The following is a 22,707-nucleotide window of genomic DNA, read 5'->3' as shown; positions in this document are numbered from 1 at the left end:
TATTGCTCTTTGTCACCCTTTTATAAACAAGGCTCACCTGGCTGCTGCTGGGTGATAAAAAGGAGAGGAAATACTGAAGCTGAATGTCAATACAGAGCAAGGAAGTGCTGAAAAAGAGCGCATGTACTCAGTGAATTTCCTCTATGAGAAAACACTGGATGGCAGAGTTCAAGACAGTGTGGTGGGACTTCCTTAAGGCTATCTTTTATTGACCTCATAATGTGTCTTTGCGTGTCTGCATGAGTGTTGGGAAGGGCAACGTGTGAGAGGACATACTCTCTACCTCCTCCTGGAAGCCCCCATTCCAATGGCCTGCAGAGAGAGCTCAGATTTTCTTATTTTCTTTCTGCTGGTTCGCAGTGGCATCTACGAGATCAGCACCGTTGGCCCATCTGTCTTCGCTTTGCTCTGGAATTATTAAACACAGTCGGGGAGCCTTTATGTGGCTGGCACAGAGCTGCACACAGACCGAGGGTGTGTGGTAATGGGAATTTTCACTATAATAGGAACACGATTGCAAACATCATTCCTTGTTCTCACCCTCTCTTTATTATTCTTGCTATCTCTCTCTCTCTCTCTTTCCCGAGGTGCCTACAATGGGTTTTTCCAGTGATAAAGTCCCCTTTGTCTTCAATTTGACCACATCAAACCAGTCAGCCTGCCAGTCAAAAGCTTCCGAGACTGATCGAGTGCATCTCCTCATGTCATCATCACACCACTCCTGGTGCCTGTGTGTCAGCCCATTATGGGTCTGTGTATGTGTACATGTGTGTAGGTCATAAATCACGGCAGATGAGCTGTCTGACAGAAGCTTGCTGCTATTAGTTGATGACTGTGTTAAGAAATGACAGCTGATACAACACAAACAACTGGACTGCAACGAGTTCAGGTCAGACTGTTTTGTAATTTTCAGTTGATTGTGTTTTAGCATCTAAAGTAGGCCAAATATTACCAACCATAAATGAAATAAAGTTCCTGCCGAAATGCTACAAAACACTGGATCAAAAAAAAAGAAAAAGAAAACAGAAAATAGTAAAGTGAGAACACTTGGAATGAGTAGACGGAAGCTGAGTCACTTTTATCTTCTGATATGAATAAAACATAAAAAAAAAAATCAAGGACGGCAGCAGCAAGTGTAGGTTTGTTTTTAGAGTAGCTGGTCTGACAAAGCTGCTCACTACCTATATTGTTTTCTTGCGGGATGTGGAGAAATGCATCCTTTTAACAAGACTCTGGATGACGCACAGAGAAACGAATAAAAAAAGAGACATGAAGAAAACCACATGAAAAGAGTGCTGGCTGCTATTAAACACTGATACAATATCGTTTAGAAGGAGAGAAAGATGCTGAGACTGCCCAGATCAAGCTCAAAAATGATAACCATGGCAACAGAGGTACCACAAATGGGGGTGGCCTGTTCAAAGAACAGATCTGAGGCTATGTACTGTATAATGTAAATTGAATGAGGGGGCACTGGTTTCCTCCATCTTTTTCAACTGTGTTTGATCACTGGTCTGTGTTTCACTGCAGTTCAGCTTGTTTTCCTCCCCACAGGAAGTACACACACTCTCTAATATGCAAAGATACACACACAGACACACAAATACAGACACAAAGATACACACACACAGTCAGATGTACAGGGAAACCATACCTGAACACTCTTTAAAAGTTTTCTGCATCTCTCTCTCTCTCTCTCTCTGTATGCAAATTCATGTTGCGTGTCCAGGCACAGCAGGTCTGCCAGGTGGACATCACACAGGATTTGGAAATGATGTCTCAGCGCTGACATTCTCTCGCATGTGATCTTCTCCTCCAAAAATCCCTCCAACTCTCGCCTGCTTCCTTCCTTCCTTGTACTCCTCCTTTAATCTCCCCGATGTTTTTTTGTGTTGAATGTAATTTCTCTCTTCCTCGTCCTGCTGTTTTTTCTCGTCATGCAAGATTATTCTTTTCTTCTCACTCTTTCTCCATTTCACCTCATCAGTGCTGAGTTTTTTTTAATGATGAACAAACATTTGTTCACTGAAATTTCTCTCACGGAAAATTACAAACAAAACAGAATGTAGCCTTTGAAAACAAAAAATATGCCAAAATGTATTAAAGATCTCCACACACAACTAAATAATATTATGACAATGATGAGATGAACAAATGGATAAAAGCACTAAATAATTATAAAATGCAGCCCTGACCAGCTGATATCTGCAGAATCAGGCATTGTATGCTAAGCTAACATTAATGTAACATTATGCTAGACTGTAGATGTGAATATATAACCACTAACTAAAAATAATGTACATTTAAGTCAAAAGACTAATACTAAAAGCCAAATCAAAATAAAGTGCCAAAAGTAACACTAGCGCTCACACCTCCCTCCTTGGTGTTTAGGTATATTCTCAGTTTCTCAGTTCCTGTGCCCTCTAATCATCCATCAAACCCTTTGTGACCCAGACTGCCTCCCCTTGTGTCTTCTTCCTCTCTTGGTGGCAAATATTAACGATCTCACTTCAGTTTTCTCCCTATTTGAGCCGACTCCCACCAGGCCATATCACAGGGGCCCCCTGCAGGGCTGCTGCCGTGACTCATTCCACACCTTCTGAAGCATAATGACACATCTTGTGTGCCACGATGCCACCATTTTGAAATTCCTAAACACACATGCACACACAGGCGTGTTTGTACAAAAATGCAACCACGCTCACGCTATCATCAACACACACACACACACACATTCTAAAAGCTCACCCCTAATCTGTCCCCCCTCCTCCACATCCCGCCCTCTTTCCAATCTCTGCGCTGTCAAGCAAAGTGTCACGATGTAAGCTTCAGTGCCAACCCTCCCTGTAGTCCTCTCCCTCCCGCTGAATATATCCAGAGTCACTCAGTAGAAATAAAATGCACAAAATGTAGGAATGGAGCATGAAAAAGCAACAAGAGGAGACATTAAGGCCCTCAAAACCTAAAGTTCTCCGAAGCAGAAGCAGGGAGCGCGTATTTGCATGACATATACACACTAAAAGGCACATGTGAGTGTGTTATCAGACTCCTCTGAGATGCTGTGTGTGTGTGTGTGTGACTGCGTGTGTGCGTGTGTGCATGAGCGATTGCGATTGGGGTACGGCAAGTTGGCTTCATAAACTACCTGGCAGATGTAACCTGAGGGTTTCCGCACAAATATATACACACATAGAGAAGCACATAGGAATTGGCTCCATTTTCCATCATCTCTCTCCGCCTGTGAATCTGAGCCCTGAGTCACAGAAAGGCCCCAGTGCCAGGTCTGGTGAGTTTCTCTTTTTTTCACCTCCACAGAAGGCAGAAACAATACAACACAGAGAGGAGCAGACGGTCGGGGAGGCCACCAAGAGCACTGAGGGGGCGAGCAGTCTGTCCTGCATACACACATACACATTCAGATACACACAGATACAGGATAGCTGAGTACAGGGAGGGTGAAGAAGGACTCAGTGATGTGAATGCTTGTGTTGGATACCCTTCCCTGCAGAGCTCCGTGCAATAGACAGATAAAACTGCCAAACAGGCAGATAGGGAGGCTGTTGAGCAACTGGAGCAGGCATACAGATAGACAAAAGAATGAGAGTGTCACGCGAGTTTCTGTGTAAGTCACTGAAGCACTAAAGCTTCCATTACTGTCTTTTCATAGATTCTGATACATGTTTTCCTGTCCTTTTTCCAACAGAATTGAGGGTTCAAGGAAGTCAGTAAAATAGATGTGCAAATTTGGATAATTTGCTGACACATAATGAGAACTCTGGCTTTTCAACAGAATCAAAGCAAATTTTAATAGGTCCAGCAAATATTCATTTGAAATATCTCTGAGATTTAACAAAATGTCAGAATCGTTTCCCTTTCTTCAAAATGTCTGAAAAGATGAATGCGAGCTTTGGAGATCTCAGATTTATTTTTACTTCTTATCATATTTTCACCTCCTCTTATGATCAGATGAAATGAGATGAATTAGTGGGCTAATAACTAAAGTGTGAAGGTCTCCCAAGTCTTCGAGATACAAGCGCGGTTACTGAGAGGAATGCAAGGGAATGGAGTGACAGACAAAGAAAATGTCAGTGTGAGGGACGAGATCTAACATGTTACTCTCATGACACTACAGACTGCTGCTGTGTGGCCAACAATCACAAACTGTGGCCACTCTTTTGTGGACGCGCAGTGGGTCATTAATTTGGCTAACCTGACGATCACTTGCACATGAATGTCCATTTGTTGTCCCCAATTTGACCTCACAGTGTCAGCCAGTGTGAGCTATAATTGTGCCAATCAACAAAGCAGTGGCAGACGTGGCTTATTTGCAGTGGTAGATTACATACTAAGATATTTTACTGGCGTGACAATAATAAGTTGTGAAAATACCCAATTACAAGTAAAATTCCTGCATTTAAAAAACCCTACTTAAGTAAAAGTACATGAGTATGACCATTGAAATGGAGGTAAAGTATCAAATGTGGTTCTAAAACAATGATTCAGGCCTTTGGACATTTGTGTAATCTTTCCCATTTGTGAAATAATGGATTATTTTGCCTATTTTGGGGCTCTTACACTTATTGAAATGACATTATGTGTGAAGTTAGAGGGGAAAGTCTCTGGTGGAACCTCTAAAAAGTGCTATATTTCACTTTTTACTGAAGTAGAATAGAAAAGACAAAGTAGCATGGAAACAGTTAAATAAAATACAAACAGTAACTCAATACTTACGTATACTCAAATCATGTGTGGGAAAGTTCAACGATCTATACCGACTGCCTACTTAAGTACAGTAGGCATAAAAAATGCGAGTGTAAGAGTGTACTAACATCATCTAATTCTGAGCTGCACTGAGAGGGTCTTAAGAGGTTGAGTCATACTTATTTTACCAAAGTATTTCAGCACGTTGCCTGAATAAAGTTTGTTTCACAGTAACATTGCACTTTCTTTTATTGCTGGAGTAGTTTTGACCTCTAAAGAGCATAGAGAACCAGCAATCCTGAGACTTATTCTGCACAAATGTTTTGTTTTAATGTTTTATTTATTTTTTTCTTTCTTTCTGATTCATCCTTAACAGTTCTTGGCTTAGGGTACATAGAAAAGGTGATTGTATGCCTCCTGGAGTTTCTGCTTATCTTTGATTAGAAGGACATGCTTGATTACCTTTATCACACATCACTCTGCCTCTCACCCAGTCCCGCTGCTTCCCTTCTGTGTTCTACAACCAGTTTTTTAAGCAGAGATATTCATTCCTGTCTAATTGCACCATGGACATCTTTTATCACATCCTGTGCATTGAGGTTGGTACTAGATAGGAGGTGGATCCAAACTCACAGTGTTGACCTATAGAGGGTATTTTGATCCAAGGAGCTCAGCATTCTAGTTTGCAGGAGGGTTGCACCAGTAGTTTATCAAATATGCAATTCCAAAGTTTAATTTCATTTGAATAATGTGGCAGATTAACTCCACACAGCAGAATAGATATGTCAGAGGTAATGGCTGGTAACCAACTCAAATCAAATAAGATTCGGCCTTATTAACCAGAAAATCAGAGACTGATCTTTGGTTTGTTTGCACACAGAATTATCTGCTGCTATAGACTGCATACACTGTAGAGCGGGTGATGGTAACTGCATAGAGTTTAATGAGGACTCACCATAGCCCACAGTTTGAAGCAGAAGGAGGGCCAGCAGGCACTGCACTCCACACACAGGCAGTACGCCCAGCATCCTGCTGCACCTGGGGGGGGGGAGACACAAAGGAAACTGAAATCAACACATTGACCTTGTGACACCCGACACACACACACACACTGCACGCTTGGGTGAGTTTCCAGCTGCAATATCTTTTCATGGGACGTTTTTCCTTATTGTCAGCTAGGGCTTTAGAACAGAGGGGCATCAATTCATTTTTCATTTTAACTTACTGTCTCATAAAGCGGGTGTGATGAAGTCTTCTGAAGCACTCTGAGACTCCAACTTTGATTAAGGGCTTTTAATGGCTATACAAATAAACTTAATGTCATCAATCTTTTTTCAAGTACAATAAGGAAATATAGTATTATCTTTACACTTCACAGACATATGGACTCTAATGAAACTTTAAGAGGCTTCATTCCTTCATTCCAGTCCTTATCTTTTATTTCTAACCAAGGTTGCAGGGTGGTTAAACTCATCCTGGTATTCACAGGGGAAAAGGCTGAGAAAAACTAGACTGAATGTGGTAGATTGGCAACTTTCCCAGGGTGTTTAATAAACGCTGATATTCACTTCATACGCATGCTCTCCAACACCACCTGGTTTAGATTGAATTGTACAGTAACAGGGAGCCAATAATGATAAACACTGAGTCATCAACATCAAAGTTAGTTAGTAACAATTTAAATGTTCTTTACTAAAATACTGTCACTCCAAATGTTAGACTTTGGACACAGGAGCTGCTGTCGTCAATATGTGAGATACAATCCTGGGTAGAAAAATTCCATATACAGTTTATATTGTAAATAAAAGTGTGTGTGTGTCGATGTGTGGTGTGGGATTAACAGAGAACATCGACTCAGCTGTGTGCAGAAAAACAAGCGGTTGTTTGCTGCACAATAGGGAAAGACACTGATGCAGTTCAACAAGAGAAACAGCCAAATAAGAGCACTAGAGACAAATCTAACATGATGGACCTCTGGGTTCTCTTGCTGCACACAGCGAGCTGAAAACTCTGTCGAGCAGAAAAATATCAAAGCGTCACGCTGTCACATTAAACACTGTAAAATATCAATTTGAGTGCCAGGTTGACAGGAGCCATCTATGGTTATGTCTGCATAGGTTTGCTTGGACATTTTTATTTTTTATGAAGTAACTGTGGGAATTTTGTTCAAGTCTTACACACACTCTGCCTCAGTTTTCACCTTAACTCTTAGAGAGACATGACTTGTTTTGTTGTGGAAATATATTGTGAGGTGACTATTTCAGTAAACATCATAGGACTGAATGCTTTTTGGCAAAAATATCTTCAACGTAAGAGAACAAACAACAGACAAAAAAAGATGATCAAGGCAGAAGTAATTTCCTTGCAACTGCAAGTGAATGTGTGCCTTTACTTATGTATACTTGACTATAGGCTAATATGCGTCACGTGTCTACAGCTCCTAAAAGCGAGGAGACAGAGACCAAATGAGCTAGGTCAGCCCCTGCTGTGGGGTCCGAAAAACCCAGAGTGTAAATAATGAATATGACATCTCTGGAGACGTGGCGGGCCAAGCTGGGCTTTAGGGCAAGAGAGCAGCTGGGGAGGGGGGGATGTTGGGGGCGTGTTGGGGGGTTGGCGGCTGGTAGTGGAGATGCTGGACACAGATAGCCGGTGTCGGTTACAGCAGCGCTGGTTGCTCTGACTCATTCTCAAAGATACAGCCAAGGACAAAAACACTGACCTCATACCAAATGCCTCTGCCGTGCCACGACTGAATGGAAGCTGATTTAAGGATCTCTTAGTGTTTGTGGTGTAGATTCATAGTATTGGTGACAGATAAAAGTCACATAATTTAATAAATAATTCAATTTATAGGATGAAAATGAATTATTATTGGTTACTTTAATAGCATAATATGCTCAAATACTTAATAAGCATACTTTAATAAAAGATGTTTTACATCTTGCTTAATCAGTTTTGTGAGCCTCTTTTCCTCCACCTTTGGGATCCTTCTCATAAAGAAAAGCAGGTCAACCCTTTAGAGAACAACATTAAGTTGTAAAGAGATTGGAAGGTGATTTTTCTTTTAACTATTACTATATGTGTTTTTTAAAGTGCTTTTTGCCAATCTGGTGTGAGGTCTTTCTTTTTTCAAAGTTTATCTAATACTGTTTCCGTGTTTTCTTAGAAGTGCTTGAATGGAGCAAGAGAGAAGTTAGCAAAACGGTCAAGGCCTTTCTTTTGTCTCCGCCTTTCACATTTAGATATTTACCACACTGTAGCTCCAGTGAACACAACAGTTGAAAAACATTTTCTCCTTTTTTTTTAACATGCCCCATTTGCCCATTGGCTATTTTCCCTCTAGGAGCACAGCAGTATTTCATTTTAAGGCTTTGACCTCTGTGTAGCCAGTTCTGTGTCTTTTTTCCCAATTTTCCTGTTTCAGCATTTGGTGATTCTTTCACAGCATTTCTACAGTAGCTCTCATTGTGTTTGTAGGTCTTCTAATGTGCAGAAGCAGACATGTCCTTTCAAAATATTAGCTAAGTTGAGTCAGACCTCACATTACATATCACATCAATGCATTTATGCAATCAGGCGCTCATCCAGGGGCATGAAGTACCCTTTAGCATCTCTGGGCAACAAACAAAGCCCTCTTGGTATGACGTGGTTAACCTTGGCTATGTTTAGGGACAATTTGGTCAGGTATAAAAAAAGATTGGTGACATTTGGTTCCACATGGAATGCAAATTGTCCTCCCCCCTCCTCCTCTCTTAAGGGTACATGTTGAATGTGTGTCCTCCTTCATGTTTCAAAATGATTCATATCAAAACATTAAAAAGTCAGCCAGAAATGAAGTTTTACAACAACTCACAGAGGTTTAGTGTTAGCACTAGATTATACACGCAGAGGTTGTTGACAAAATCTGTTAGTCTGTTAAAGTTGTCATTTCAATTGACAAAATAATCAACGATTATCGCTAGATTTGAAAAGCCTGTTTTGATTTACTTCTACATGAAATATAAGAGCAGTTACTATCCCAATTACTAAGATTTGATTGCTAAATCTGACACATCATCATTTTAAAAATCATGAGAACGGAGTGCTTGACAGGCACAGCAGCAGTAAATGAGGTGGGTGGAGTATCATCCACAATCACCGACATCACCTCTTTAATGTTGCTTTATAAGCTGCCCCTGATCGAGGCTGTGTGATCTCCTGCCGAAAGTCGGTATGAGCACTCCTGCTGTGTGCCTAAAACCAGCCGGAAAGATCCAGCCAGATCTTGCCATGTCAGATGAGTGCATTGTTCCCTATCCAGCCTGTCAGATACTGTAGATGTGACAGACAGAGATGAAGACAGCTAGCTAGACAGTTACAGACAGACAGGTGGACAAAAAGACAAACATACACTGAAAAAATTGTACAGAGCCGAGCTGTTGCATTTTGTCCTCTGTCCCAGAACTTCACAGGGTCCACCTCAGCCTTTCTTGGAGGAACTGGTCCAACCCATCTGTCATCTCATCTTCATCTCACGTTTCACCTCATTCTGTCTATCTGTATTTGGAGAGATTTAGCTGCGACTCTACATCTGCCACAACCGCATCCATGACTTGCACTTTCTAATGTGGTTGTTTCCTCCTTTCCTCTCTTTTCCTTTTTCTTTGCTTCTCCTCTCTCTTGTCCCGTCACTCTTTCCTCACCATGGTGCATTATCAAGAGGGCTCATTAATCACTCAGGCTGCCTGTGTGTCACTCCGGCAGAGCACACACACACAGAGCTCTTGTTCCTGCAATACACATGCGCACACATTCATACACACAATAGCACTGGTTTCACAGGGGGAGTTAGCCCCATCAGTGTCTGTGTATAAGTCCCTTAGAGTGAAAAATGAGGCTACCCTTCAAGTGACAAAAGACTGTTTTCCTTGCAGGAGGATATTACCAAGGTTTTAGCAAGGAAACTGTCACACTGTGTCATACATAAATGGCTTTAGTGGTTTGCGTTTTCTCCATAAACAGACCGCTTCTGTGCCTGCACCTGTCTTATAACGTGCATCTTCCTTGGGTGATTCCTTTTGTTGCTTGGGAGTCACAGTATAAAAGTGCCTAAATTAAGACTATGGCTGAGTGGGTGACTATATTCCAGCATCAAAACCTGTGCAAAGTGAAAAACCAGGACACCACAGGTCTCCTAAAATGTTCTGTGGGCCAGAACAGAACATGCTGTGCAATTCAGATGAGTCAGTGCTAAGTCACTGAACTAGTCAGTTCAGTGATTACAGACAGAAAGAGAAAAGGTAAAAAACAGAGGCAATGAGAGGAAGAAAGAGGGAGGGAAACAGGTGGTGGAGAAGTGAGAAAGAAAGAGAGAGAGAGGTACAAGCAAAATCCAAAACTTATTTCAGCCAGACTCAAATGCCAAGGCTGAGTGGATGAGGGGGGAACTTGAATCTTAAGCAGCCATAAATTTCCTCCGATGCTTTGCCGGGCCTGCTGCTGTATATATACACGCTTGGAAGGGAATGAGAACTGGTAAACGAACGTGAAGGAAGATGGCAGGGCTCCCCAAAAAGAGGAAATTGCCATCAGATTCAGGGCCCACCATATGGGCTTAGACACATAGCGTAAGCCAGAGACAGTTTTTCTTCCATTACACTCGTACACACACACAAACAGAGCACGCTCAGGCAATAACATTTTCCTACCTTCTTGAGAGGCTGAGGGAGAAGACGTACAGTATGAGGGAGATGAACCTGCAACGGCTCTGCATGATGATGAAGTCTGCCATATTACTAAAATAAAATGTGCGATGTACAAAATACCTATGGGATTGCAAATGAACCTGGGGGCTTGTAGTGTGAATGACATGAGCAGATACTCACACACACACACGCATGCATGCATGCACATGACATACACTCATTGGTGCATAAATGCATGCAAACAGCTCAAGACACATTTGAATACTTTCTGCGGATTTGGAAGAACAGAGTGCTTTTAATTGCGTAGGATTTTGGTTCTACCTTATTGTCATTGTATTATTATTTTTCTATTGTTATATTGCGATTAATGCATTTTATTTTATGTAAAGCACTCGGTAATTGTTATTTTGAAAGGTGCTATACAAATGCAGATTATGAATAATACGCTCTGTTATGCATGAATGAAGAGCTACTCATGCTCAGATGAAAAGCCGCAGTTAATCAGGAGTTGGGCAAAAAGGGACGAAGGCATCAAAGGAAGGAAGGAAGAGGGAATAAAAGCAGGGATGAGAGTGTGCATGTACCACTGTTATCACTATGGAGCTGAAAAGTGCTGTCAATTACAGTGAAGTGTTTCACTGCACAGCCTGACCGCACACACATACCCAAACCCACACATAGTGCATTATGTGCTTTGATTGACTTTAACTAAGTGTGTTTATTCTGATGCTTTTCTGCCTCAATTCTTCAATTTTAAATAAATGTGATGCTCCAGACACCAAAGCTGAGAGAAACAGACAGACAGTGTATACCACACGATGCTGACCAGGCTGCACCATGCAGCAAAAAGCAAGGGTGACATTGCTGAGCACCCTGATGGTGCAGAGTGGGAATAAGCTTCAGGGCTGCCCAGAACTATATAGAAACCTATTACTTAGAGCTGAAAGCCTCACAGGTCTCCCTTATTCATAGAATGTACCCACCCACCAGCCTACAACCAAGCGGAGTATCAACCATTCCTTTCTGCAAAAGATATTAACACACTCTCTGTGGCCAGAAAGGGTGAGCTCATCCTACAGTAGAAGTGAATAAAAAAAGGAAAAGAGTGAGAGATAGAGAGAGAAAGATAAAGTACTGAGAAAAGAAAAAAGAAGGGACACGGAGGAGGGACAGTAGAGGGGGAGGGATGAAGAGAGAGAGATTCTCCTGAAAAATGAGGTGACAGAAAGCTTTTTATGTGCAGGAACAGTGGCCAGGCAATTTTCAAATGTCTGAGGCTCCTCATTTGCCGGGCTGCAAAGCCACTTTATACGGTGGCAAATGTTAAACTTGCTCTGGGCACATCAAGGTCCCCTTGGGTGATAGCTTGTCTTTGCCTAGAATATAAATGTATCTTAAGACGAGGATACAGAGAAAAATAGTTTCGACACCTTGTACACAAGAGTTTAAAAAGACAGAGTGGTGAATACCTTAAGGATCCACAGGGACAGTGGATCCACACAGTCCACACATATGTTTATGAGGAGAAAGGACAAATGTCTGAAATCTGTGCTTTTATGTTCACTCTCAGTGCAGCATTAAACATTAACATCATTAAATACTTTAAGGCTGCAACCGATGATTATTTGGTCTATTTGATCTCAGTCAAACCTAAAATAAAAAGCAGAAAAACTTCATATTGCTGGATCCAATGAATGTTTGACATTTGCGTTCAAAACGTGTGTTGTCAGTTTCCAGTTACTTCACTACTTCATTGACCAACTAATCTTTTCCAAAATAAATTTACACTATATTTTTTAATGACTGTCACTCATGTTTTTTTTTTTAACAAAACAGGGTGCATCTGACTAAACATATGAAGTGGGATTTTAATTCTGATTTGGATTCAGATAAACTGAAATATAATTATGCAAAGACAGTAAGCAGGGACTGTACCTAAATTCCAGCTCAACCAAGTCTGACTGATCCAAGTACAGGAAGTATGACAATTGTATTGGTGCCGTCTCCGTCATGGTTCTTTCTTAATCGATGTCTTTCGCACACAGTGACACAAACACACCATAAGACACACAATGAAGAATGAAGACATTAGATAATGATCCCTTCCATGACCGCCTCTGGCCTTACAGACAAGCTATGACCACATTCCCCCACCACACATACATAACCCCAACATATAGTGTGCACAGCCGTACACAGGTGTGGTGAAAGGATGTTATCAGTTTATTACAGCAGGTCTGGGAGCAGGACATATTTCTCTAGGAAGTCTGCCAGGTTTTTCTTTTCTACTCTTCTTTTCTCGCTCTCTTTTCTCTACAGTGTTGCTTTTCTCTGCTACTCCACTCCAGCCTGTGGGTCTCCGTATTTCCACTCGCTCTCACTTTGCTTTACTGTCTCCCTCTCTATGTTTGTGTCTGTTGGCAGGATCCAGGGACGTATAGGAAACAGTAAATCCTCGTTCTTGACTGCAGGCTGTAAAGACTCCTCAGTTAATCAAAGTCAGTGATGCAGGGACACTGAATCATGTTGGGTCAAAGGCCTGGGAACCAGTTAGTAAACCGGCACTATCAGCCACAAACCAGATCCCCGCCTTCAGAATAAATAAGGTGGCAGTGTATAGATCAGCTGGATCAAATCATACATGAAATGCCATGGGTTGGTTCAAGCCTGGCTCTTAACCTGTGGCCACATAGATACATAGTTTTTTTGCTGCACATGTGGGTGGAAAGATAAGTCAATACTGTAGTATATTGTCTCACAATGTGATCACATCATAATAATGCAGCCAGACTGTGCTATCATGTTATAAATGCTTCAGAGAAAGCTGCAAAAAAAAAAAAAACAAAGAAAGAAATAAGACTGAATTATTCAAGAATCTGTTTTACATATATTTATATTACATATGTTTTGCGGAGTTGTTGAAAAAAGTTTATTTAAGTGAACATCTGATCATCCCATCTGATCATTTAACACAAATCCGATCACTGCAAATTGTGATACCATATCAAATAAGATCTACTGCAATTACTACTGTTTAGTCATAATTTATTTTAATTCTATTATGACTCTGTACAGCTACTACCATTGTTATTGCTACTACTATTGTTATCATAATCACATAGTCCCTTCTGTATACTTCATCATTATCATTATCTACAGTTCCAATACTTCTGGTATTATTGCTGGTGCTACACATCTCTGTTTGTGTGTGCCTCTCACCACGCACCCCCCCCTCCCTCTCTCTCGCTCCCTCTCTCTCTCTCTCTCTCTCTCTCTCTCTCTCTCAACCCAACCATTCAAGGCACATGGACGCCCATCTAGAGTTGGGGTCTGCTCCAAGGTTTCTGCCTTCTAAAAGGCAGTTTTTCCTCGCCACTGTCGCCTCGCCTCAAGTCATTGGGGAATGTTGGGCTCTCTGCTTTACTAAATTCAATTAAAGAGTTTGGTCTAGACCTACTCTAATTGGAGTGTCATGAGATAACTTTGTTGTGAGGCAATACATTTAGCCACAACTGTGGCTAATCTATATTTGCTGTAATTTTTGTCAGTAAAAGCGGATTTATTTGTTATTATCTGCCTGGCTGGAGGCCAACTGGCTGGTACCTGTTGTCCTATTGTTGGTGCTGGAAGAAAAGCCAAAGGCTCACCAAAGACAGTTGGCTTCATCCTCTGGGAAACATGAACATATATACAACCTTTAATGGCAATACATCCAATAGTTGCTAAGATATTTCAGTCTGGACAAACTTTGATCCACTAACCACTAACACTGTCATCCCTAAAGCCATGGGACTGGAACTGTGTTCATACTTTTTCACACGCAGGATAATACATATTCTGCAAGTATGAGTGTTCCAAGCTAAATACACCTATCACAAATCTAATTGCACTTCTAATGAAAGTCTATTGTCTATGCATGAGCTCAAAACAGCAAATATTCGATCCTCTTTCCTGCTACATTCCCTCCCTGTTCTCGTTCCCTTTCTCCTCCACTCGTCATGCCATCCAGCCACACTGAGAGACCAGACTCATTAACAGAAGGATGAGAGCTGCTGTCATTTAGGAAACTCATCTAATCTTCTTTTGTATTTTCCCAAGCAAGTTGTGAGGCAGTCTGGGAGATGAGAAAGCACAGATAGATAAAATGTGGGAAATTATGGAGGGGTGTATACAGAGATACTCCTGTATGACATCCAGTCAGTCCGTGTGTCTGTTTGTGTGTGTGTGTGTCTTTTCCCTACCCCTTCCGATATGTCCACTCTTCAAGTTTCAAATTCCATCCAATCTACTTCCACTTCCACCGCTCATTAAATCATCTCACAAGCAGACTACACACTGGGAAGCATATGTGCCTGTGGCCTCTGTGTCCTTAACACACATGCACACACACACACACACACACACACACACACATAGAGAGATGCACACAAAAGCCTAGTGGTGTAGGGGGGATGGGGGGGTAATCTGCTGCTTTGATGTGCAGTTAAATCAGTCTGCATCTCATCACAATCACAGCGTCAGTGACTGCCAGATACAGACATCCATCTGAGACACCTTGGAGGATACACACACACAAACACACACATATAAATCATCAAGTCACTGAGATGCAGACAGACAGATGGTGTGTTTGTATCGTGTTCATGGGGACAGGAAGTGTGTGTGTGTGTGCTAAGTGTCATCCAACACTGTGGCCACCTGAGATGGAGCTTCTGAGCCGGCGAGGACCCAGACAGCCTGGGCCTTCAGTGTAACAGCTACTGGCAGACTGACAACTAAACAGTGTGGCTCCAACAACACAATACAAGACAAGTTGACTATATATAAATAAAAACAATTTAAAAAAAAGAGAAGACAAGAACTAAAAAAGATAAAATCAAAACAACTGAGTGCTAAAGTTAAATAACAACATAAAAATGAAAATAATGACCTGCGAAAAACTGCAAACTGCAAATTGGAAACTGGAAAAAACAAGACTATGAGTCTACAGTGATGTTAGTCTCTGTGAGCACAGTGTGCACAGTGATGCTTCAGGCTAAATGCTGACAGCACCATGCTAAAATGCTCAAATGACAAGGCTTATATGCTGCTATTTAGTAGGTATGTTCACCTTCTTAATTTAGTGTGGTAGGATACTAGCTTTTGCTAAATACTTAGGGTCAACAGTCCAGAGCAACGGGGACTGTGGAAAAGGGGTGAAGAGGCGTGTACAAGCAGGATGAAATGGGTGGAGAAAGGTGTCAGGTGTGATTAAAGAGTACCAGCAAGAATGAAAGGAAAGGTTTATAGGACAGCGGTGAGTTGGCATGGTTCAGAGACAGAGACTTTGAGGAAAAGATATGAGGAAGAGCTGGAGTTAGCAGAGCTGAAGATGTTGAGGTTTTCTCTAGGCAGGACCAGGATACATAGGATCAGGAAAGAGTACATTAGAAGGACAGCTCGTGTGAGATGTTTCGGATATGAAGTTAGAGAGGCAAGGTTGAGATGGTTTGGACATTCAGAGAGGGATAATGAATGTATTGGTCAAAGCTGAATGGTAATTTGTCCATTAGCAGCTGGTGGATATTTCAGTGTGGACAAAAGACGTGCAATCATGGACCCTAAATTCAACAACAACAACAACAAAAAGACGGGAAAGTGAAGAACTGGACTGGAAAAAATGAAAAATATAAGATTGTAAGACAAAGAAATAGTGCCTTATAAAGAGGAAAAGTTAGATGAATAGTGAGGTTGCTAATACAAAAAAAAAAACCTTTTCATCCAGCAGTTGCAGACATTCTTCATTAAAGTATTAAAATCTTGTCAAAGTGCTGGCAGTGAAGCCAACCAATATCTTTTAGGTTGTTTCAACAGCCTATCCACACTATTCATGTAACTTTTCCTATTTATGAGGCACAGTTTCACTGTACACTGAAGGATGAAATGCAAATGCATGTAAATGCGTTAGACATTTTGTATTAAATTATATAATAAAATTTGATCATAAAGTCAGTTATCTGGAATATCCATAATCCATAAGAACAGAGCTACAGTATAATTCTACAGCTCTGTTTTAAAAACGTACAATCTCGACTACAGAGTTCATATTAATTTGCTCCTATTATCCGCAGTGAATGGAGCTAAGGAGGAGGTTGGAAGAAGAAGACTGATTTAACAGATAGGGAGAGTGACAGACAAATGAAGAGGAAGAAGAGTAATAGTGAGATCAGATGATTAGACATTCACAATGCATCACCTCTAACAAAACTACCAGACTGTGAATGTAATGGAAAGAAACAGGAAAAGAAATACATCAGAAAAAGAAAGTTTTAAAACTTATGAGGAGCATCAAAGTGCACTGAATAAATTGGGCAGAAATTGGAATTGGAGCACACTGTGGCCAGAGAAGAAGAAAACCTCATTTTGTCATGAGGAGAAAGAAAGACAGAAAGGAAACAGTGTGAATGAGAAAGACACTGCGTTGTGATAACCGTGCGGGAAGAAGAATCAAAGTGTGAGAATGAAAGAGGAAGAAATCAAATGCTCAAAGCAAAGAAAAGAAACACTGAAAGGAAAGGGGAAGGTGAATGGAGAGGAAGCACGCTGACAGTAGCAGAAGCTTTCAGCGTGCTCTGTACTATTAAATAATAACACTTAGAATGGCTAATGAGTCGTGAAAGTTTGCAGATGCTTCCGGTACTCTGTTTGGAGCAGCAAAACAGCAAGAGTGCTGCTGAAGTGCAAATAAAGAGGGTGAGGAAGGTGCGAGATGCTGGTGCCAGTGCAGCGATAGAGAGCAAAATAAGCTAGCAGGGGTTTGATGGTGCACGTCGGCTATTTCCAGCTGCACTGCAGAGCGCTTGGGTCCGGTCTTAGTCACTGCACGATCTCCCGGTCTGAGATGGAGACAGACTGGGATCCCTTAGGTATATTGATTCTCAGGCACACTCATTTGGGAGAATCAGAATTGATGAGACCTGCCTAAGGCCAAGGTTTATTTACTTATTTATCTGGTGCCTGCTCTGGCCCCGGCCCCATCTGTCTGAGAATATGGGGCTACCTACTGGGGCCCAGCAGCTCCAAATGTCCAGGCATGACAACTAATTTCAGGGCATGCGTATGTGTGTGAGTGTGAGAACGAAGAGAGAGAGGAGAGATACTGAGCATCCAGAGGGCCACCTACACTGTGCACACCCTCCATAAATCAACACTGGGCAGCCAACACAAATTGGCATTTCACAGAGGGGTGCAGTTTCATTTGAGGTGCACTTGATTGTTAGTTTTAGGCTGTTTTCTGCAATGTCATTATGAGTCATTCAGCCTACCACCAGAGGGATCAATTTAAAACAGGCCATGTGGTTTACTCCCCACTGCAATGTTTACACTCTTTAAATTATCCCGTCATCATTTTAGTTCTTAATAAACAATGATTTCCACAGGCTTCCTCAGACTTTGAAGATGCCTCTACATTTAAAGTTATTAATGTGTATAAAAACTAAAGTGTGAGAACTAGAGCTGGTCATTTTAGGGAGGATTACTGTGTGTGCCAGACTATTACTTGGCTGGGAATTGTAAGGAAAGGTTTTGCACTTTGAGATATAATGTGGTAATTAGTAAGCTTTAGAGGTGTTAGTAGGCAGATTCTGTTACTGTTCTACAGAGCCTGGCTAACCGCTTCCTCTGTGTCATTCTTTGTGCTAAGCAAAGAGCCTCCTGGCTGTCGTCTTATACGATTTGACAGATAGACATCAGAGTGGCTTCCATCTTCTCATCTAGTTCTCTGCCAGAAAGCATGTACATGTAATTCCCAAAATGTCATTTAAAGGTAGATTGCGTAGAATTTGTTGGCTGCACGTTGTAAAGACAACATTCAAAGTTGGCCTCTTCCCTCAGTCTCAACGACATCAGAAGTGTTCACCTGGTGACCGCGGTTGCCAGAGCAGCCCAGTGTAACACCTGCAGCCCTTACATCCTGTGCGCATTTTTATTGACTGCCCAGAGGCTGAAACGTCCTGAACACAGCAAAATATAAAAACTGAGGGCAGGATTTCTACAGACACCACCACACCACCACCACCACACTGCTAGTCTGTGATGATTTAGAGGGATTATTTTTGTCTTATACCTTTTCTGTTTTTTTTGAAAAATCCTACTTATTATGCCTGACTAGAAAGACAAAGAAAACCATAGCCCCAATTCAAAGCAAACAAGTGTTTCCATGCATCTTGTATAAAGGTTTTCCTTCAATTAAAGTCCTCATATCTCACAGCCAGGCAGTGCGTTTCCCCGCAACTTGCTATCTCTCTCTCAGCCCTTCCAATCCTCCCCTCCTCTCGTCGCCGCCCCAATCTTGTAAGCTACACAGACGGCCTGATAATTGGATTTCAACAGACAGTTCAAACGGCGGCATAAAATAATTAGCGACAAACCTCGGAATCAATCTCAGGCATGGCAATCATTTCTACGGCCTTGGCAGGTCTCTCTGGGTGCACAACAGGAAAATGCTTGATAAAGTTTTTGCACGTTTTTGTGCACCTGCATGTGTGCATGGCCGTGACGGACATGTGACACTGTAAATCACTGGGCATCCTCAGCTGTAGATGAGTGAGCCGGTACATATGTGTTTGTGGAGTTTGTGCATTCAATTTATGTTTGCTGTCTGATGTGCACAAAAATGTGTGCATGTAGGCAGTGATGAGAGGCCCTTAGAGTGTGAACCAGATGTAACATAGCATCGATACCCCACCGACACCACCACCTTCCCCCCATCCCTTGAGACAGGAACAAAGAGGCCAGACTACATCAGGCAGGCCTTTGATCAGCTCAGTTCTATCGTGTTCCTATCAGTAATTGACAGCCCTCGGATCCCAGCTGCTTCCTCTGCAACGTGCACACACTGAAAGACTTAATGTCCTCCGATATATAACATGACCTTTGAATTTCATGTGCACAACAAATAGTTGCCTACAACATCTCCATGTGGCTCTACAAAAGTTTTCCACAGCAGAAAAGAATCTGTGTTTGATAAATATAAACATTTTACATGCAACACATGAAGAGCTTAAGGGAAAGCACTGTGAAGACTGTGAAGTGCTACACACCTCTTGCCACACAATCTCCCAAATGGCCTTATCACCTGAGTTAATGTAATGAAACAGATTAGTACCTGCAGCCGTGAACACTTGACCAGGGAAAATTGGAGCCAGCCATGAAGTGCTTATTCATCTCAGCTGAATCCACCTTCAGAAGGAAAGTCAGGAAAGAAATTAAGGCTCCAGCCTGAATGTAAAGTAATAAAGTGATTTGGTTTCTACTGCTGCTTTATTGGAAACAAATTAACCTGCTTTACAGTGGAGAACAGTGTGAGCAGCCTGTAAATTTGATCACATTTGTTATATTTTCTGCTCAGGAGAAGTAGTAGTAGCAGAGAGTTTTAACTTTTCACTCTGTGAGCTCACTAATAAGAATAATTTCAGCATTGCAGAGCGAAATTGTTCACTCTGACATGCTTTTCTTCTTGATGAGTCAACAGTGGTGGCGTGTTTTCCCAGTAACACTACACAATACATTAACACACAAATGTGCACACACACCCACATCCAAGAGAGAAGCACACAGCTGCATAGTTCCTAATTTATAACAATGTAAACCAAACAAATAAAATAAATGAAGAAACCAGATGCTGTTAATTGTGTATTACAGTCATTTCTTTTTTAATTCAACAGTATGACAAGCTGCCATTTATGCTAAAATGTACTTTGTTCTCCTAATCTTGTTTGATAATAGCTTAATGGCCCTTATTGTTGTTCCACAGCTTCGGTGGGAGTGCAGAGCTATAAGCCTGTCATATATCAAGCCCTCTGTGTCATGTGAAATGGTTAAGTGTTTTGAACCAACTAGCTCATGGCAGCATGAATCTTCCTGAAGGCTGGTGATTATTAATGACAGTGGCAGCGCAGAGCAGCCACCTTCAATCACACCGCAGGTAAATCCTGCTCCTGCAACAAAGACGATGGCAGGGAAGCGCCCTTTAATTTCTTTTTGCCCGGAATTAATCAGCCCCGTTTCTAATTTCTCACCCGACCGATGTTAATGCCTTTCCCATGTGATACTCTAAATAAGAGATTAGACACCACATGGACACGCATACACAAACACACACACACCATTGAACTGATGACAAACGAGGATGCGGCGGCTCATTTGAATATCAGAGAGGAAGAGTGCTGCCGTGCCAACGTAACCTCTTCCAGCCTGTACAGTAATTACTCAGCACTGGAACACAAGAGGACACACAGGGTTTATGAAGGATCAAAGGCAGGTAGGAAGACAATGAGAGCAGGAGAAGGAGCTCGAGGAGCAGTATGAAAGGAAAGTGGAAAGCAGGAGGAGGAAGAGAAGAAAGCAAGGGTAAGTGGGATAAAGAAGGAGCAGGAGAAAAGTTAAGAAAGTTGGAGGTGATTTAGGAGGAGAGGCGGCATGCAAAGTTAACACCATCTTTCTCCTCTTTATCAGGCTAACCTGTTGGGACAGAGATGCAGGGGAGTGTCCTCAGACCATCTGTTAGAGGAAAACCACAACAAGAGCCTAGAAGCAGGCAATTTCTCTGGATGTACTTAAAGGGTTGTTTACATTCACCTCTACCTCCTTCTTTATCTGAATTTCTCCTCCTAAATATCTTCTGAAGCATTATACTCAAATGTGCTATCTTTGTATGAGTATTTCTGCATTTATTTCTATCCTAGTGTAAATGTACTGTGTCTTCAATCCTGTAACAGCTTTCCACGTCGTGCCTGAACGACAGAACAGGTTGTATGTAGTTGCCTTCTAAAATAAACTGTCGCCTCCATCAGCAGGAAGGCACAAGTACCCCTCACTGCAGTGTGAAATCTGAGTCGGAGCCATTTCCTTTCTGATTGTAATTATTATATTATATTAAAATAAAATGCTATGGGGTTCCTAAACAGTATCAGTAGGAAGGATCAAAACAGTAGCTATAAACAACCTACTTAAGTATCTATTTAGCTATTTTGTGTTTGCTGATTAACGAATGAAGGAAAACTATTTCGGCAGTAAGTCAGTAAGTAAATAAATCAAATATTTGTTTTTCCCAGGATTCGTTGCTTGTCCTTGTCATTTATGATAGTAACAGAAGAGTCTTTGGGTTTTGGACTGTTTGATTGGACAAAAGAATTGTGATGAAGTCATCGCTTTGGGATACAGTGGTACTGTGTGTATTTTTTTTAAATATTTTACAGACTAAACAATTAATAGTTAAAATGCTTGGCTGATTAATCAATAATGACAATGATATTTAGGTGAAAATATAATGTAGGTAATGGCCATCACATTCAGAGCCAGAATACATTAGAGTTTGCAGATGGAACAAGATATACATTAAAACAACACAGAAAATCTGGAACATCAAATGTCATCAAACATTCAATCTCATTAATTATGCTTATAACAGTTCTGTAATTAGTCGTAATTTGTAATTAGTTTTGGTCCGATGGAAATTGGAAGTAAATGAAAGTGAATTATGCACAACGAGAAATGCATGTCTCACACACACACACACACACACACACACACACACACACACAGACACAGACAAACACACACACGATATTTCTGTTACAAGCAGGTATTCCATTAATATCTTTGAAGATGTAATTTCCGTTGCATCCACATGATGCTGATTGATGGTAGAGGCTAGGATGTAAAACAAAATGTCTAACTAACAACAAGCTCCTCAAGAAGGAGTGCCTCTGCTACTAGACAGCCATCAATGGCCAGCTGTTCTTCATCTTTACCATTTTCTTTTATCCACATTTCTTTCCCTCTCACTCTCCTCGACTTTTCACTTTTTCTCCCTCTCCATCCAACTTCCAGCCCTGTTTCTCCCTCTCTGTGGGTGTACTGATGAGTGACTTGGCAGAAGTAGTCCCAGTGAAGGTCTCACTGCAGGGGGATTTCACACACAGACACACACACACACACACACACACACACTGTAGCCACACATGAACTCTCATCCCTTTGCAGTCAGTATTGAATTCATGATGAATTACTACTGCTTTCTTACAGCAATGTTACTTATTTTGTGACCTCTAATTAAATCTGAATCATTGTTAGTTTACAAGGCTTTAAAAACAACACAATCAGTTCTTTCCTGCACTCTCTTCTCTCTGTCACTCTTTCCCCGTTTCTCTTTGTGACTCTCTCAGAGACCCTGCAGGTGTCAGCTCTCCCTTCCAACTCAACACTTAATGACTAAATTAGAGCAATTAATTACCCTGATCGGTGATGTTAACCTCCACCCCTTCCACCTGGACTCTTG

At 41.5% G+C, this 22,707-nt stretch overlaps 1 protein-coding gene across 1 annotated transcript in view; it reads right to left on the bottom strand.

The window, feature by feature from the left end:
- ncanb (neurocan b) overlaps positions 1-22,707 on the bottom strand; it is a 157,360-nt gene that overhangs the window by 94,358 nt on the left and 40,295 nt on the right. Inside the window, exon 3 of the mRNA XM_046391119.1 lies at positions 5,657-5,739. Within this exon, the coding sequence (XP_046247075.1) occupies positions 5,657-5,729 (73 nt within the window). The 5' untranslated portion in view covers positions 5,730-5,739. The remainder of the gene's footprint in view (positions 1-5,656; positions 5,740-22,707) is intronic.

Source organism: Scatophagus argus, chromosome 6 (genome assembly GCF_020382885.2).
Source record: "Scatophagus argus isolate fScaArg1 chromosome 6, fScaArg1.pri, whole genome shotgun sequence".
In the NCBI taxonomy this organism is placed as follows: Eukaryota; Metazoa; Chordata; class Actinopteri; family Scatophagidae; genus Scatophagus; species Scatophagus argus.
The sequence above is the reverse complement of the archived record's forward strand: the minus strand, read 5'-3'. Positions and strand labels throughout refer to the sequence as shown.